At 45.4% G+C, this 17,428-nt stretch overlaps 1 protein-coding gene across 1 annotated transcript; it reads left to right on the top strand.

Moving 5' to 3' along the window:
* Nucleotides 1–4: 4 nt before the first annotated feature.
* Nucleotides 5–4,732, top strand: LOC125530030 (the record flags this gene model as incomplete). Its single annotated transcript, XM_048694434.1, has 7 exons — nt 5–242; nt 837–1,270; nt 2,185–2,337; nt 3,116–3,208; nt 3,828–3,886; nt 4,263–4,356; nt 4,453–4,732. Coding segments are annotated over 7 exons (1,284 nt in total), but the record flags the coding sequence as incomplete, so codon positions are not given.
* Between the last annotated feature and the right edge of the window lie 12,696 nt (nt 4,733–17,428).

Below are 17,428 nucleotides of genomic sequence, written 5' to 3'. Positions count from 1 at the left end.
TGAGGATGCTGAGCCAACCGACCCCGTCAAGCTCGCCTTCGCCCGCGCCGCCGCCTACAAGAAGGAGAGGGCTAATCCCAAGCCACCGCCACCGCCACCGTCGCCTCCCCCTCCGCCGCAGCCTTCCGCGAAGGAGTCCAGCGGCAGCAAGGAGGCCTTCGAGCGGGCGCTGGAGTACAGGAACGGCAACGGGGGAGGACTGGACGGCGGCTCCTCGCTTCTCAATCCGTCGCCGACTTTCGGTGAGTAGAGGCGCCAAGGCTCTCGCTAACTTGGTTGGTTCGCGTCATCTCAGGACGCGCTCTGCAGGGTGCAGAAGTCGTTTGCAATCAGGGCATAGTAGAAACTGTTGAAATCAAAAGGAAATGGGTGCGTGTTTTGAATAGAAGCGTGTTAGCCGCTAAATCGAGGTGTCAAAGCCTCGTTCTGTTCTTATGATCGCTCGTTATGTGTTGCTGATGAAAATGTGGTCGGAGCTGAGGATTAAGGGTGTTTTAAAGCATGATTATTAAAATGTTGGTTGGAGTGGAGGCCTTTGCCATTGTGGTGAGGTACTTGCAAAGTTTCTCTATCTTTCTGTAATGATTCCAGTTCTGTTTGTGCCAGAGAGTTAAAAGTATATTGGCATATCATCTGAATTCTGGAACAGCAAACCACGATGCCGTTTAATTTGTTTCGGTACTGGCCAAAAAAGAAAAGAAAAATCCAGTACTGATCGCTTCAATATCAGATCCCCCACATTAACAGTTAACTGCTCTTTAAATTCGCACAAATAATTGATTCTTTTATTTTATTTTTCCTATTTCAATAGCTACCATGGTTTGTTCTATTTGCAGGCCAAAGCACGTTTACTAGTAAAGAGGGTGCATTTGGCAAAGTGGCAAAGAAAAAGGGAGGGTATGCGTACGATGAGACCGACTTTTTGGGCCTCAGTTTCTTTGAGAAAAAACGTTATCAAGGTCCACCACCAGGGCTGTCTCAAGGAATTGATCCTTTTTCAAATGAAGATTTTCCTGAGGTGGAGATAGTAGTTGGCGACCCTAGTAAATTTGGGAAGTCTCGTCGTTCAACTGAAAATCAACCTGTAGATGCTAGCGAGTCTGAGGAAACTTCGCGTTCAAAAGACGGCAAACAAAATGAAGATAGCAAGCTTGAGGAAACACCGCTTTCAACTGTTACTGAACCTGAAGATGATGAAAACTCAGAGTCCTACAAACCCAGGGTTACAACGTGGGGAATGTTTCCACGGCCACAAAATATTTCAAAGGCGGTAAGATCAAACAATTTCCTATCCCACTAGTTTTAAAGGATGCTGCAATTATTATTATCTTTGAACCGGGTTATCCCCCTTTCAGCTGTTACACTGAGCAGTGATTTGATTAGAGTGGAATGATAGAATACGATGAAATGCATAATATCTATGTGCCAATTACTCTGAATATTCTTGTAACTTTGCTCGGAGAAAGTGAGAACCATTTGTTATGACTTGACTTCGGTGTCTGAACCTAAGGATTTTCTGGAGGCACATCTATCTCTTTGAACAAAAACTTGTTGAAGTCATGGTAAATTGGTAATGTTACTGTAAACAATTTCCGGTCAGCATATTTAGTGTTAATCCATTGGAAGTATTCACTATGACGAAATGGGAAATTATTCAGTGTAATATTGTTTTTACAGGATAACCATTCATCACAAAATATAATTTGAACAGTCATATTGGTGCACAATGTTTGATTCTAGTTCTGGACATTTCATATGCCTTGTTAAGGACAACATGACATCATCCACTATGGCTCTAGGCCACTGTCCAAGAACCACATATAAGGAGTAGGAATTATGCAATGCACATCACATATATTTGGGCTGGTTTAGACTTTTAACAATTTTTTAGGTATTGCCATGTCTGAAATACAAGATAAAAACACTTCTAAAATTTTCTTGCTATCTACACTGCTTCCTTCTTGTTTGATTGATATACTAGGAAAAACATCTGAAATACAGTTGAAACTTATTCTGTAGTGATTGTGCTCTTTTGCACATTTCCTTGGCTTGTTCTATACATGTTTCAAAATAGTTTCCTTTGTAAAACCATTAGCAATTTATTTGATATAATTCAATTAGGAATATAGGCTCGTAGTAGTGCTACCTTTTCCCAGTTTTGATATTTCCTTACTTCCTCATTAGTATGGTGGTGGAAGAAATATAAGCCTTGGTGGAGAGACCCTAAGTGCTGAAGAGAAAGCAGCTAAAGATAAACGTACCAGAGAACTACTAGCTGCATATATTGGTGGAAAAAACAAGACACTCGATGCAAAAACAATGGCAGAGTGCACCAAGGTACATGACTGAAACATCATTCCATGTAAATTAACCGGCAGTGGTTTGTTTATTAAGTACCCGTGAACACTATATGTGTGGGTTTTCCTGTGTCAATCGAGGAGCCTTTAAATTTTTTGATCGGCACTTTGTATCTGTATACTTGCAGGATATCCTGTATCTATTTGTGGTTGAATAGAGAACCTATATATATTTATTTTTTCATGAATTAACTTCTGATCAACAAACCAAGTATTTTCTTGCTAGCAACCTTTTTGTAGATAATAGAAGCTTCTTACTCCGGGCTCTGCACCAATAAAATTCACACAACCATTTTTTGGATAGCGAACGTGGTGGCAGTGATGTATAGTAGGAAAAATATTAGATGTTGTTTGGTAATATTAGAATCCGTCTAGTGATAAATCAGAATAATAGGTAATAAGGAAGTTCAGGTGGAGGTTATTAAATAATCGGTGCAAAATAATTTTTTGTAGAGCATGGATAACTGCTAGTTTCTCATTGGAAAATTGTTGATGATTTGGCAAGCTAATCAGTGTAGTATATGCATTAGTTAATTTTCTTCTGCTCTGAGATAAACCATATGGATATTGTTTGTTAATGAATATGTTTTGCTTTTCTAAGATCATATCCAGGTTTTGAAGTCAATTGCCACATTCTCCTTTTGAACCCCGTGTTAATCCATATGGATATACCTATTACTACTTCTTTAATGTCATGGGCTTTTGATGTTTTCATACTTTGGTTTACGATAATGATTTTTATATTTTGCATGTTTAAGGCATTGAAGGAAGGTGACGAACTTATGAATGCTGGAAGGCTGAAACAAGCTTTGCCTTATTATGAAAAAGTGATGCAGGCTGCGGACTTTAAGGTAAATGTTATCATTAAATAAATGTTGGCTTGTGGTAATTAAGTGGACCTCTCTTCTGCACTCTTTTTAATTGTGAGAAAGCCAATATTGTTGCTGTTTTAGTTCCGAATCACAGTAATAGCACATCATAGCCCTTCCATTTTATGCTCGAGTACGTTAGACAATAAAATTGCACCCTTGTGACAAAGCTTGCTGCACCTAGCATGGACAACTTGCAGAAAGTCCTGTCCTCTACAGCAAATTGCCCCTTCATGCTAGGCAGATCCATCCGACTTCTATCTGTGCGCTGGGTCTATCTCCAATTTAATTTACATCTACGCAGATCCACGCTCTTATATTTCTTTACAGAGGGAGTACATATATAGTCCTTATTTTTGCACTAGAACTACTATGGATATTAGTTTTGACTATTTTGTTAGGACATAGCATCTGAAGGAATGCAAGTGCAGTTGCTGTAGATACTTAAAAGTAAGCAGCATCATGTCGTTGTATGCTCTGCTTCAGTTCAGATACGAAACCTCTGTATTTTGTCACACAGATGCTCCTTGTAATATGCCTGTATTCCTGCTTCATTGTGGTGTCCTTGTCGTATCTTTTACTCAAAGTAAGTTACATGCAGACCGAACTTCATGGATTGGCTGCGCTCCAGTGGTCCATCTGTCTGGATTCACTCTGCAGGTACCCTTTGCTCCCTTTGTCCTTTCCTGCATGGCCGTTCAATTCATCAATCATGCATGTTTTTCCTGTTAAGGTGCAAACGCGATGCAATATTCCAATCCCCTGAACAAACCTACTATATATTTGGCTCTCCTGTTTTGGACCTGGTGTTTTCTATGGTTTACTACGATTACTGTGTGTGTGAATCCATGTTCTGGTGTGCAGATTTTTCGCATGCATGCAATGAATTTTTGAGTTAAGCTGCACATGAACATAAACATGCACCAATACTGTCAGTCTGTTACAATCTCCATATTTCTGTTCTTTTGAAACTTATCTGTGTGGTTCTCTCATTTCCGGATGTATTTTCCATGGAATATCTATCTTGCTTGGGCAGGTCCAAGGAAGCCATGGGCATGTATAGCAAGCTCAAGTACCACCCAAACGATCGAGTCAGCAAGAAGGCAAAGATGTTCATGTTCAGCTTTCAGGTAAGCGTCTCACTCAAACTGCTCATGCAACGTCTCCCCCGCTCTTTCAAACAAGACCCAGAACAACATTTCCTTGGTCTCTCCTGTCATGCGAAGGCGGCGGACTTCCTGAAGGTCGACGGCGTGCCGATGCCGCGCGACACGGGCTACGAGGGGTACTTCGACCAGTTTGGCGGGCAGAGGAACTACTACGCGAACCCGGACGAGCCCGAGGTCGGGATCCGGGAGATCATCCCGTACATGCTCTTTCTCGTCTCCCCGATTTTCTTCGTCGCTTTCATCGCTTTGAGAAAGTCCTTGATGCTGTAAGAAAGCAACGGGAAGCGTATGCTAGTTCACAGCTTCATTGTCTCATAGTATGCTGATGTTCATCTTTGCTCGCTGCCTTTTGGGGCCTCGCGTTGCTCGAGTTCATTTGTGATTTGTGTGCATGCGATCAAAGCCCGATAACCCGTAGGATCGACGCTACGGTGTGCCCAGTGAAAGAAATGTGTGTGTGTGTGTGTGTGTGTGTGTGTTTCGGCGCTGCAGGTGCGGGACGCCTTGCTAAACTTGTAGCGTGTGGAAAGATGTGAGTGATGTGCGTCCTGTCTGTGCTTTGTGGAACATGAGCGTCGGCAAATTGAAAGGTGGGCCTGTTTCTGACTGAAATAACAAAAGGTGGCACCGGCGGAACGGAAGATCTAGTCGTTTCCAATTGAACGGCGTCGATGAAATTCGAGCCTGATTCGGAAGCTTCGTTGGCGCGGCAAAGAAAGAAGCCACAGGCAGCAGGGGCAACACGGAAAATGCAGCCGAGTAAGTAGTGGTTCAGTACCCGATTTCAGACAGGCGGTGGAGTAGTCTATAAACTACGAGCAGTAGCAGCAGCAGTATGTATATACAAGCCCACAAAGCGTGACGCGCTATATGCCGTCTCCTAGAAACATGAGCCAGTGGGGGCGGATTTCGCACCCATCAATTGGATTCCTATATGCATCCTTCCACCCCCTTTTTTGAGGAAATTCTGCGTCTTTTTACCTTGGTTTATGGAAGAAATTACTCTACTCCCTCGAGAAAGTTGAGCTGCAGCAGACAGATGGGGTGTTGATTTGGGCCGGACCACGCGGGGTAGTACCTATCAGTATCTAATATCTATCGACCCACACACACCACCTTTACAACCGACCACGGGTTGGGCTGGCCCACGCCGCACAAGAACCTGCTGTTCTCATCCAATTATGTGGCACGTGTCCCCATGCCGCAAGCCACACGAGCTTGCCGTCCCTGCAACTGCAACTCTGCAAGTCGCCCTCCTCCTTCTCAGCTCCTTTCCCCACTTGCGCTATCCTTCTCTCCCGATCCTTCGCTTCGAAGAATACACACACGTATTAGGTCAGAATCAGATGTATGTATCTCGTGACAAAATGTCCTGACCCAGTTTGGTCAAATTCGTACCACAGAGCTCATGTTGTTATAGTCTATTTTATTTAGTTTGAAAGATAAGCCACGCATCCGCCAAAAGTGTGTAGTACATACAAGTACATACCACGGGGATGGGGATGGGGATGATATACAGTGGAATAGAACGGAACGGAAATGGAACAGTGGGTGTGGGGTCTGAAAGTCATTGAGCCTTTTAGGACGGTTTGACAAAGCTACACCCACATACAGTACACTTGGTTGGCTGCTGCTTTCTTGGCTTGGACGCGCAACATCGGCAGGCACAGGACCGGCACCATCCATTTCACCCCCCACCTTGGTTAACTTTACGGGCAGAGTGCTTAGTGGCCTAATGATCGAGAGCAAATGGATTTGAATGGAGCCTTTCGTACACTACTAGTAGTAGTACGCCTCAACGGACGGATTGTTAACTCTGAGCGCATGGCGTCGTCCTAGAGGCTAGAGGCTAGAGATGACCTAAACTTTTGCACGGGCATCGTTGTTCAAAACTTAGGCATAGTCCAATGTATACCTCGGCGATGAACACACAGTCCTTTTTAGTACTCCGTCCTAGAAGAAACAGTTGCCCGCGGATCGGAGTAGCCGTTGGAGCTGGACTTGACTTGACAGATAGGATAGCGCCAGCAGGCAGGCAGAAGCCACCACCAGCGCAATGCGCAAACAGTAGCCCAGCCCAGCCCAGCCCAGCAGCAATTACCACCACACAGACACGCAGCGCAGAGGAGGCGCACGAAATCAAACTACCCCAGCAGCGTCAACAAATTTCCGTCATAAGAGGCCCCAGCCCAAAAGCTGCCAGTCCTGCCGCTGCCGGTGGTGTCAGGGTACAACCAGCCGCTAGTAGCTTTGTCTCAAAAAAAAAAAATAGCCAAAGCCGAGCCCGAGCGCGGCAGGCTGGCTTTCCTTTGAAAATCAACAAAGCCAACTAGCCGTTGCGACCTGCCCTGCCCTGCCCAGCGCACGAGCGCTGGCGATCGTCTCTCTCTCGAGCCCGCTGCGCGTACGCTCCGCCCCAGGCCGCGACCGCGACCGCCAGCGCGCATTCATTTACGCCTCCCTCGCTCCTCGCGCCCCGGCCGTGTGCGTCTCGGCTCATCTGGACCCGACGCTCCCATGTTCGGGGGCATCCAGTCAAAACGCTGGCTCCAACGACGCCAACGGCCCGACGGACGGCCTGCTCGGTCCTAGTCGTAGGCGGTACGGCCGGTGAGCGTCGGCGCCAGCGGCGAGGGCGACGTGACGCCCCGCGTGGTTTTCGTTGCTCCGTCCGTCGGCCCGGGCATGCCTGCTCACGGTGCTGTTTGCACTGTGGGAGTAGGACGCGGCCGGTCCTTTGCCGTGTTGGTTGGCTGGCTAGCTGGTTGGTGAGATAAGTTGAGACCATCTTTATCCCAAAGGCGAGTTAATTAAGACCATCATCACCGCATCTCAGAAAGAAGAAAGAAACACCATCATCACCGCATGAATGTGGCAGTGGCAGGATTGTGCTGATGACGCTTTGTCCTACTACTAGACGTGCCGATCACACACACCGTACGGTGCTCCCTTCCTTTCCCCTTTTTCGAGAATGATGAATACCGGAGGTGCCATCTTTTACTGCGTTCTTCTTCTTGGAGCGTGATGCGGCCATCCGTTCCTTCCGTCCACGCTTCTTGATTACACAGTGCCATCAGTCTAGCCCTCGATCGCAACGACGCCAGTATTGTTGATTTCGGCGGGTTTATCTTATCAAAATCTAAATCTAAATCTAAACCAACGTGGTTCACCTCGCGGAACCAAACTCGCTGTCGCCCACGCTATCACCGGATTTAAAATTCGCTAAGTCTGTCTGTGCTTGTCCCGTCCAGCCGCCTTGGCATGCCAGCAATTTTGGAGGTTTGCCCGGGGTTCAACTTTAAACTATGCACATATCAGCTGGTCGTTAGGGCCGGGCTCGTGAAAAGGACGTGCCATCCAAGCATCAAGGCTGCGAGCGAGCACCTAATATTCTCTTGCCAGTTTTGAGTCCACGGGCGAAGATTGCGAGCTGAAGCGATTGAATATTGTTATATATATCCCGGTTGTCATTTTGTTTTGTGCATTGGTCGGCCGGAGATAAGTTAGGTCCACGTGCGCGTCACGCGTTGGATGGAAGTGCATCCACGCGACCCGATCATTACATCCGTCCAAGAAATGACCATGCGGATTGAGATGATGATGACGACTGACGAAGGGTGATGAGCGCTTTATTCCTCACCTCTTGATGATTGCTTCATTTTTATGATCATCAGATTCGAGCACAGAGAGCAGAGAGAGCCGACCAGAGACTATGGCTGATCTTATGGATAAGACGTTAAAGTTTTGGGCTAGAGCTTCCTCCCCTCGATCTTTGCGAGCGAGTCCGTGGATTTGCCTCCTCTCTTTCTGCCACTTTGATGGATGGTAATGGAGAGGAGAATTCTAATGTCTCGACTCTAACTAATAGATATAGGTTAGTGTTTTAATCCTCGCAGGGACAAACATTCAAAAGGATGGTGACATTTTATTTTTTGAGTCGGTCTTTCAGGCTTCAGTCCGCCTTGAGTTCGTTTGTGAAGGATGGATTAGATGGAGCTCCAAGTAGATTCTTTCGTCTCGGTGAGGTTAGGGTTTCTGACCGTGCTTACATGACGACGAGATTTGATATCGGGTTCTTCAGATCGATTGAAGGGTTCAACGATGACTGCGGTTCCGAGGCGTTCATCCTTAAGGACACATGCACGAAGAGTCCGCGGCTGTCATTAACAATGTCAGGTCAGCTATAGCATGGAAGCTGCGACCTCGGTGTAGTTTTTGTTATAATTGAGATCCTCTGTACTTCTAGTAAATCTTTATAATTGATTTGGATCCATTTTACAAAAATAAATTCATGATGCATCTTCCGGAAAGCCAAATAGACATTTTCAATGAAAAACTAGAGAAAATTAATGCCATGGGCAGATGGCAGACCAGTCTCGGGATGATGGAGATAAAGGACTGTCTTGGGCCCTCGTATCAAAGAATAAGACTACCCATAGTGGGAGTAAGTGGGAGTAAGTAATGAGAAAAAAGAAGCATGTGGTAACATAATATGCTAGACACACTACGAGTAACTTCACATATACCAAAACAAGATGAGTCTACGACCTAATAAATAAAGTGTTGGATGACACCACACACATGTTACTATCCATTATAGAGGTAGTAACATAGACTAGTAACATCAGCATGTTACCAGTCTAGGGGCTGTTTGGTTCCCAGCCACACCTTGCCACACTTTGCCACACCTCACCTTAGGCAAGTTTGATCAAGTTAGGTATGTGTTTGGTTCTAGCCACACCTAAGGCAAGAATGTTTTTATGAGCAGTGAACCTCACATGTCATAGACACAAAAAGTGTGGCAAGATTCCCTTAGGCAAGCCAAAGTGTGGTTAACAATTTGAGCAACTCAACTAACGCAAGTGTGGAAAGTATGGCAAAAATCATGTGGCGATATATGGCAAATATAGTCACAATCCAAATAGCCCCTAAGTTGCTCCCCACTATGTGTACTCTAAATGAGTAGAGTACATTGATATTACGAGAAAAACAGAGCCTGCAATAATATATGAGATAATCCCGAGGCCCGACCACAGATCTTATTGGTGTTTACATTTCCACTCATGGAATATGTTTTCCTCCAAATTTTATGTTCAAGAACCATTGCAATTACAACACGGAAATATAAACTTAACTATCAACATGAAAATAGAATGATAACATATGTATTATTGCCTCTATGACATATTTTCAGGAGTCTTTAAGTTGCACCAGAGTCAATAATCAAGTCAATACATAAGCTCCTAACACCTATAACATTCTGATGCTGCTGATGCTTTGCTTGTGGTAGAGGCTTCGGCAATGAATCTAATGTATTCAGATCCATGTGTATTTTGCATACCTTATGTCTCCACATTTTACCAAATCTCGAATAAGATGGAGTTTGGCGTCGTACATGTTTGGATTTCTGGTGGGACATTGGTTCATATGCCCAGGCTATGACGCCATTGACGGTGCAGAAAACTACCAGATCCCTCGGTAGGGTAGTGAGTGTAGCCGGAAGTACCATAGAGGAGTTCGCACTATAAGTTTACCTAGATTCGGGCCCTCATCGTTTCACGACATGCGCGTAGTGTACGATAACCCTTCTACAATTCATTCTAAGCCATCATATGCACCGATTTTGACTTGCGACTTTTTGTCAAGCAGGGTTGCCTGGCTCCTACATGTATCCCTTACGTTTCCGCACATTCAGCTAAGGGTGTAATGGAAGCACCTCTATGATTGTTACTTCTAGGGTTAACTTGGTCAAGTACCTCAGGTGGGAGAAGTCAAAAGCTACTAGTCACAATGCACAGAATAGGTCGGCATGAAGGAAGTGAAAATCAAAAGTACCCTTGAGGTTACATGTAGTTGGAAGCATGGAAATATTCTCCTTGGAATAGACGAGCTCATGGTCAAAATTCCCAATTGTAAAGATAGTAATATGGTTGTAGGAGCCGTTGGAGGGTTGTTTACGCCAAAACTAGTCGCATCTTGGTTCACTTATGTTTAGACTAATAATGTTTACTACACAACTTTATTCTTGTAGACTCGTGTTGAGCCTTCAAGTGTAGAGTTTTCCCCGTTCCATAGAGGGGTCACTACTTCAGGATGCTGCTAACGTGACACTATGATCAGACACCCTTTGACGAAACTGTGTGCGATGCATTAATCCCAAACAGTGATGTAAAAAATTGTCAAAAAAGATGCAAAACGTTTGTGATGAAGAATACATCAAACATGGTTCAGATTTTAGTTGCGTGTGCGATGAGGGGCATACGGTTCAGTTTAATTAATTGTTTGCGATGAGGCAGAACAAAAGAAATGGGCAGCCAGATGAAGGCGTGTGCGATATACAACATACAGTTCACTCGAATGAACTGTTTGTGATGAGGCGGAACAAAAGAAACAGGCAGCCAGATGAAGGTGTGTGATATACAGCATGCAGTTCACTCGGATGAACTATTTGTGATTAGGCAACACAAAAAAACGTTCAGTTAGATCAAAGTGTGTGTGATATACGACATACAGTTCATTTCGATAAATTGTTTATGTTGAGCCAAGAAAACAGAAACGTTTCACATAAACAAGATGTGTGTAATACGCGACAAACATCCAATTACATAGGTGGCTAGTACACACATGACATTTCCACACACCAAATTAAACTATTACATGCATAATTAACTAGGATAAATGATCATCTAATCATCATCTAATTCTTGTGCTAGCTCGATGTTCCTTCTATGCTAAGTTTCCATTAATTGATGGCATTTTATGAACACGCCGCCGTTTCCTGTCACCCAGCGATATTGTCCATAAACCTAAGCGGTGCGCGATGCACGGAGGCAACAAGCGCAGCCTGTAGCACATCCACCTTTTCCAAGCGTGCCAACCCACCAAAGCGCCGCCTCTGCCACCCAACCTCGTCGACGAGGAAAACGAGAAGGCGACATGGCCCGTCGAGGCCGAGGTGCTCCCCGGCAACGCGATGGACGACGCCGTGATGCGCGTCATCACCAGAGTTGAGCATACCCTTGGCGCATGGCGCTTCAGCGCCGCGGATCAAGATAGGCATGTCAGTGCCGAGAGGCTACAACTCACCGCACAACATGATCGATGGTGCACCGCAGAGCAAGCTAGGCGCGTCCGCGCCGATAGGCTGCGGCTCGCCGCACGACGAGACCGTTGGAGCACCGCAGAGCGAGAGGCGCGGCGCGCCACACCGCAAGAGCAGATCCATCGATGCTTGCCTGCTGATACGTCTCCAACGTATCTATAATTTTTTATTGTTCCATGATATTATATTATCTGTTTTGGATGTTTTATATGCTATTTTATATTATTTTGGGACTAACCTGTTAACATAGAGCCCAGTGCCAATTTTTGTTTTTTTTTCTTGTTTTAGAGTTTCGCAGAAAAGGAATACTAAACGGAGTCCAAACGGAATAAAACCTTAGCGATGATTTTTCTTGGACCAGAAGACACACCAGAGACTTGGAGATCAAGTCGGAGGAGCCACGAGGCGGACACAAGGACGGAGGGCGCGCCCAGGGGGTAGGGCACGCCCCCACCCTTGTGGGCCCCTCGTGCACCTCCCGACCTAGTTTCTTCGCCTATATATTACCATATATCCCTAAACCAACAGGGAGAGCCACGAAAACAGTTTTCCACTGCCGCAACCTTCTGTACCCGTGAGATCCCATCTATGGGGCCTTTTCCCGCATCCTGTCGGAGGGGGATTCGATCATGGTGGACTTCTACATCAACCCTATTGCCCTTCCAATGAAGCGTGAGTAGTTTACCTCAGACCTACGGATCCATAGCTAATAGCTAGATGGCTTCTTCTCTCTCTTTGATTCTCAATACCATGTTCTCCTCGATGTTCTTGGAGATCTATTCGATGTAATACTTTTTTGCGGTGTGTTTGCCGAGATCCGATAAATTGTGGATTTATGATTAGCTTATCTAGGAATATTATTTGAATCTCCTCTGAATTCTTTTATGCATGATTTTATATATTTGTAATTCTATTCGAACTATTGGTTTGGTTTGGCCAACTAGATTGATTTTTCTTGCAATGGGAGAAGTGCTTAGCTTTGGGCTCAATATTGCGGTGTCCTTTCCCAGTGGCAGTAGGGGCAGCAAGGTGCGTATTGTATTGTTGCCATCGAAGATAAAAAAGATGGGGTTTTCATCATATTGCTTGAGTTAATTCCTCTACATCATGTCATCTTGTTTAATGTGTTACTACGTTCTTTATGAACTTAATACTTTAGATGCATGCTGGATAGCGGTCGATGTATGGAGTAATAGTAGTAGATGCAGAATTGTTTCCGTCTACTTGACACGGACGTGATGCCTATATTCATGATCATTGCCTTAGATATCGTCATAACTTTGCGCTTTTTTATCAATTGCTCGGCAGTAATTTGTTCACCCACCGTAATATTTTCTATCTTGAGAGAAGCCTCTAGTGAAACTTATGCCCCCCGGGTCTATTTTCCATCATATAAGTTTCCGATCTACAATTTTAGTTTCCAATCTACTTTTTTTCAATCTTTTACTTTCCGATCTATAAACCAAAAATACCAAAAATATTTACTTTATCGTTTATCTATCTCTATCAGATCCCACTTTCGCGAGTAACCGTGAAGGGATTGACAACCCCTTTATCGCGTTGTTTGAAAGTTATTTGATTGTTCGTGCATGTGTTCAGTGACTTGTGTGTTGTCTCCTACTAGATTGATACCTTGGTTCTCAAAACTAAGGGAAATACTTAATCTACTTTGCTGGATCACCCTTTCCTCCTCAAGGGAAAAACCAACGCAAGCTCAAGAACTGGCACCTGCTATCGACAGGGCGTCGCAGCTGGCTACACGTCCTGTCAGTACCCACATTCCTTGCCAGGAGTGGCAGAGGTCCTCTGCGCCGTACTTGCACCAGAGGCCGGCTGCGCTGTGTTGGGCTCTACAGTAGGGTGCATCGACCGTAAATTAAAATTTTCCTATGCGCAGAACAACCAAGAACATGCTAGGGGAGATGGATCACAGATCGTTACCACTAGACGCGCAGTGCCGTGTAGCGGAAGAAGAGTTGGGGCAGCGCGTCTCCTCCTCGTCCGATCTCCCTCGAACAGCCGGTCGTCAGTTCCCACGTACAGGTTCACCGGAGCGGCGCAAGTGCATCGCCTCTAATGGTATCCACGCGTGCAGGAGGAACACCGTGCGGCGAACTGCTAAGTCCGATCACACAGTCGGCGGTTGAGTGGAGGTGGCTATTCGCAACACATGCAAACCCTGGTGACAACACCGAAGCGATCAATCTCATGAGTGTGCCGCACACCCACTTTATATAGGTGTCCATCGCGGGCTCAACACTTGGGCCTCGCACGGACCCTAAAGCCCAAAATCTATTCGGCCTGGATCCGAGTCCGAGTAGGATCACTTCTGACTCATGGAGTCGGACCGGGCCTCACATGTTCCTTCCCTTAAGCGCGCGACCCTTTAGGTTCTCGTGCACTTGGTCGCGATTCATATCATATCTGACTCAGCTGGTCGGTAGCGGCCTCTAGCAAAGTGTGCCGACTCCAAGTGTCCGATGAAGCTGGTTAGGCAAACTCGTACATCACACATCTGTTCCCTTTGCCACACGATATATATTGTCGGGCTCAAGGCGAGTCTTTCATCCTTGTGCTAGCCCGACCTCTTTCTCGTTCTAGTGATGTCGACCACAAACCGGATTATCTCATAATCCTAATCGCATGGCCATGCTTATCTTGGTCGGATCACACGAGGGGCCCAGAGTATATCTCTCCTGATCGGAGGGGCAAATCTCATCTTGCTTGACCATGTCTCGCAACATGGGTCTGGACAAGCCCGTAACCTACCTTTGTAACTACCCAGTCACGGAGTAGAGTTTGGTTGGCCCAAAGAAAGTCTGTCACCATCCCGAGTACATGCGTCAACTCAGGTCTTAGGACATAGAACGTATGATGTACTAGAGACTCACAGATGACATATTGTTGCGTCTCATAGTTGGGTCTGTCCGACTCGGACCTTATCTCAACTCGGATCCGACTACATCGAATACGACCAGATCCTTCCGAGTCCATATTATCTGGTTAACATCCAATGCTCCATGGCTAGTGAGACCAAGCCATCGACCGTGTCATATGCTAGTCTAGTCGGCTGCGCGTCCACACAACCCTTTCGACTAGGGACCTTTTAGGACGTTCGTCATACAATGCATAGTCCCACAAACAAGTCACGTACTTGCTCATACACATCATTGATAATGTCCAAGGACTATCTTTATTCATAAACACATAGGAAATATCATCATACATGATTTCCTCTAGGGCATATCTCCATCAATCTCCCCTTGCACTAGAGTCAATCAAATAGACATCGAATGCCCATAGCTTTAACGTGCCCCTAATGCTTGGATTGTGGAAGCGTCTTAGTCAATGGATCTGCAACATTTGCATCCGTGTGAATTTTGCATAACTCGACATCACCATTCTTTACGATCTTTCATATCAGGTGATATTTCCGATCTATGTGTCTGGTCTTGTGGTGATCCCTTGGCTCCTTGGCTTGTGCGATGGCACCAGAATTATCACAATAAAGGTCCAACAGTTTTACCGAGGCTGGGAAAATACCAAGATCATCCAGAAAGTTCCGGATCCAAACACCTTCCTTTGCAGCTTCACAAGCCGCAATGTATTCGACTTCTGTGGTAGAATTGGCCACCGTATCTTGCTTGGAACTCATCCAGCTCACTGCTCCTCCGTTCATGACATACATGAATCCGGACTGTGATCGATAATCATCTCTGTCGGTTTGGAAACTAGCATCGGCATAACCCCTTACGACGAGATTTTCCTCACCTCCATAAACTAGGAACATCTCTTTAGTCCTTTTCAGGTACTTCAAAATAGTCTTTACCGCTGCCCAGTGACTCTCACCTGGGTTGGCCTAGTATTACTTGTTAGGCTTATTGCAAAAGCAACATTAGGCCGTGTACATATCATGGCATACATGATGGATCCAATTGCCGAGGCATACGGAATCCGACTCATCCTACTTCGCTCATCAGATGTCGAAGGACTCAGAGTCTCGCTTAGCCTTATACCATGTGAGACAGGCAAGAACCCTTTCTTGTCCTCACTCATGTTGAACCGCTTCAACACTTTATCTATTTACGTGCTTTGGCTCAAGCCGAGCAGCCTCCTCGATCTATCTCTATAGATCTTGATGCCTAAAATGTAAACTGCCTCACCAAGGTCCTTCATTGAAAACTTGCCATTCAATGATTCCTTGACCGAGTTCAGCATCAAAATATCATTTCCGATTAGTAGTATGTCATCCACATACAAGATCAAAAACACTATCGAGCTCCCACTTAACTTCTTGTATAAACAAGAGTCCTCTTCGCTTTTGATGAAGCCAAAACCAGTGACGACCTCATCAAAACGAATGTTCCAGCTCCGAGATGCTTGCCTCAACCCATAAATGGATCTCTTGAGCTTGCATACTTTACTAGTGCTAGTCGGATCGACAAAACCCCCGGGTTGTATCATATACACGTCCTCGGTTAAATTTCCGTGAAGGAAAGCCGTTTGGACATCCATCTGCCATATCTCGTAATCGAAATATGCAACTATAGCTAGTACGATCCTTACCGACTTCAGCTTCGCTACCGGCGAGTAAGTCTCGTCGTAGTCAATTCCTTAAACTTGTCCATAACCTTTAGAGACAAGCTGAGCTTTGTGTATCTGAACATTTCCATCCACATTGGTTTTCTTCTTAAAGACCCATTTGCAGCCAATGGCCTTTATGCCAGGCGGCGGATCAACCAAGTCCCAGACTTGATATTCATCCATGGACTTTAACTCGGATCTCATGGCCTCTAACCATGGCTCGGAATTCGGGCTCACCATCGCTTCTGCATACGTGGTCGGCTCATTGCTTTCTAGCAACAATAAATCACGCACTCTGCGCAATCTTTCTGACCTCCGTGGTTCTGGTGCCGCTTCCACTACGGGTTCCCTGACTGACTCCGGTATGATCTCATCACCTGCTGAGCCGTCCCTGAGTGGTACTCGAATTTCTTCGAGTCGGACCGTCCTCCCACTGGCCTCCCGACTGAGAAACTCTTTCTCAAGGAAAACCCTGTTCTGAGCAACAAACACTTTGTACTCTTCCCGGTTGTAGAAGCTATATCCCAAGGTTTCCCTCGGATATACCACGAATATGCATTTGTCCGACTTGGTGTAAGCTTGTCTGACATAAGTCGCTTGACAAATGCTTCACAATCCCAAATCTTTAGAGAAGACAAACTGGGAGTCTTCCCTTTCCACATCTCATGTGGTGTCTTATCTACGGATTTTGATGGTACCCTGTTAAGTGTGGAAGCTGCAGTTTCTAGAGCGTATCCCCAGAATGACAAGGGCAAATCCGATTTTCTCATCATAGATCGAACCATGTCCAACAAGGTACAATTCCTTCGTTTCGATACACCATTTCTCTGTGGCGTACCCGGAGGTGTGAGCTGAGGTACTATACCTCTGCTTTTCAGATGATCATCAAACTCCTGGCTCATGTACTCACCTCCACGATCAGATCGTAGAATTTTTATAGTCTTGCCGAGCTGATTCTCAACCTTGTTTTAAAACTCTTTGAACTTTTCAAAAGTTTTTGACTTGTGCCTCATCAAATAGATATATCCATATCTACTCAAGTCGTCGGTAAAAGTCATGAAGTACTGATAGCCACCTCTGGCGGTTGTGCTCATTGGTCCACACACATCACAGTGTATTAGTTCCAACAGCTCGGATGCCCTCTCACAACTCTTTGCGAAAGGGGACTTAGTCATCTTGCCGAGCAAGCATGATTCGCATGTCTCGGACGACCCAAAGTCGGTCGAAGTTAGGAGTCCATCATCATGGAGCTTCTTCATGCGTTTCAGACTAATGTGTCCAAGCTGGCAATGCCATAAGTATGTCGGATTTATCTCATTAGGCTTATGCCTCTTGACATTCACATTA

This window comes from Triticum urartu, unplaced genomic scaffold (assembly GCF_003073215.2).
Source record: "Triticum urartu cultivar G1812 unplaced genomic scaffold, Tu2.1 TuUngrouped_contig_6017, whole genome shotgun sequence".
NCBI lineage: Eukaryota > Viridiplantae > Streptophyta > Magnoliopsida > Poales > Poaceae > Triticum > Triticum urartu.
This window is presented reverse-complemented; position numbering and strand designations above follow the sequence as displayed.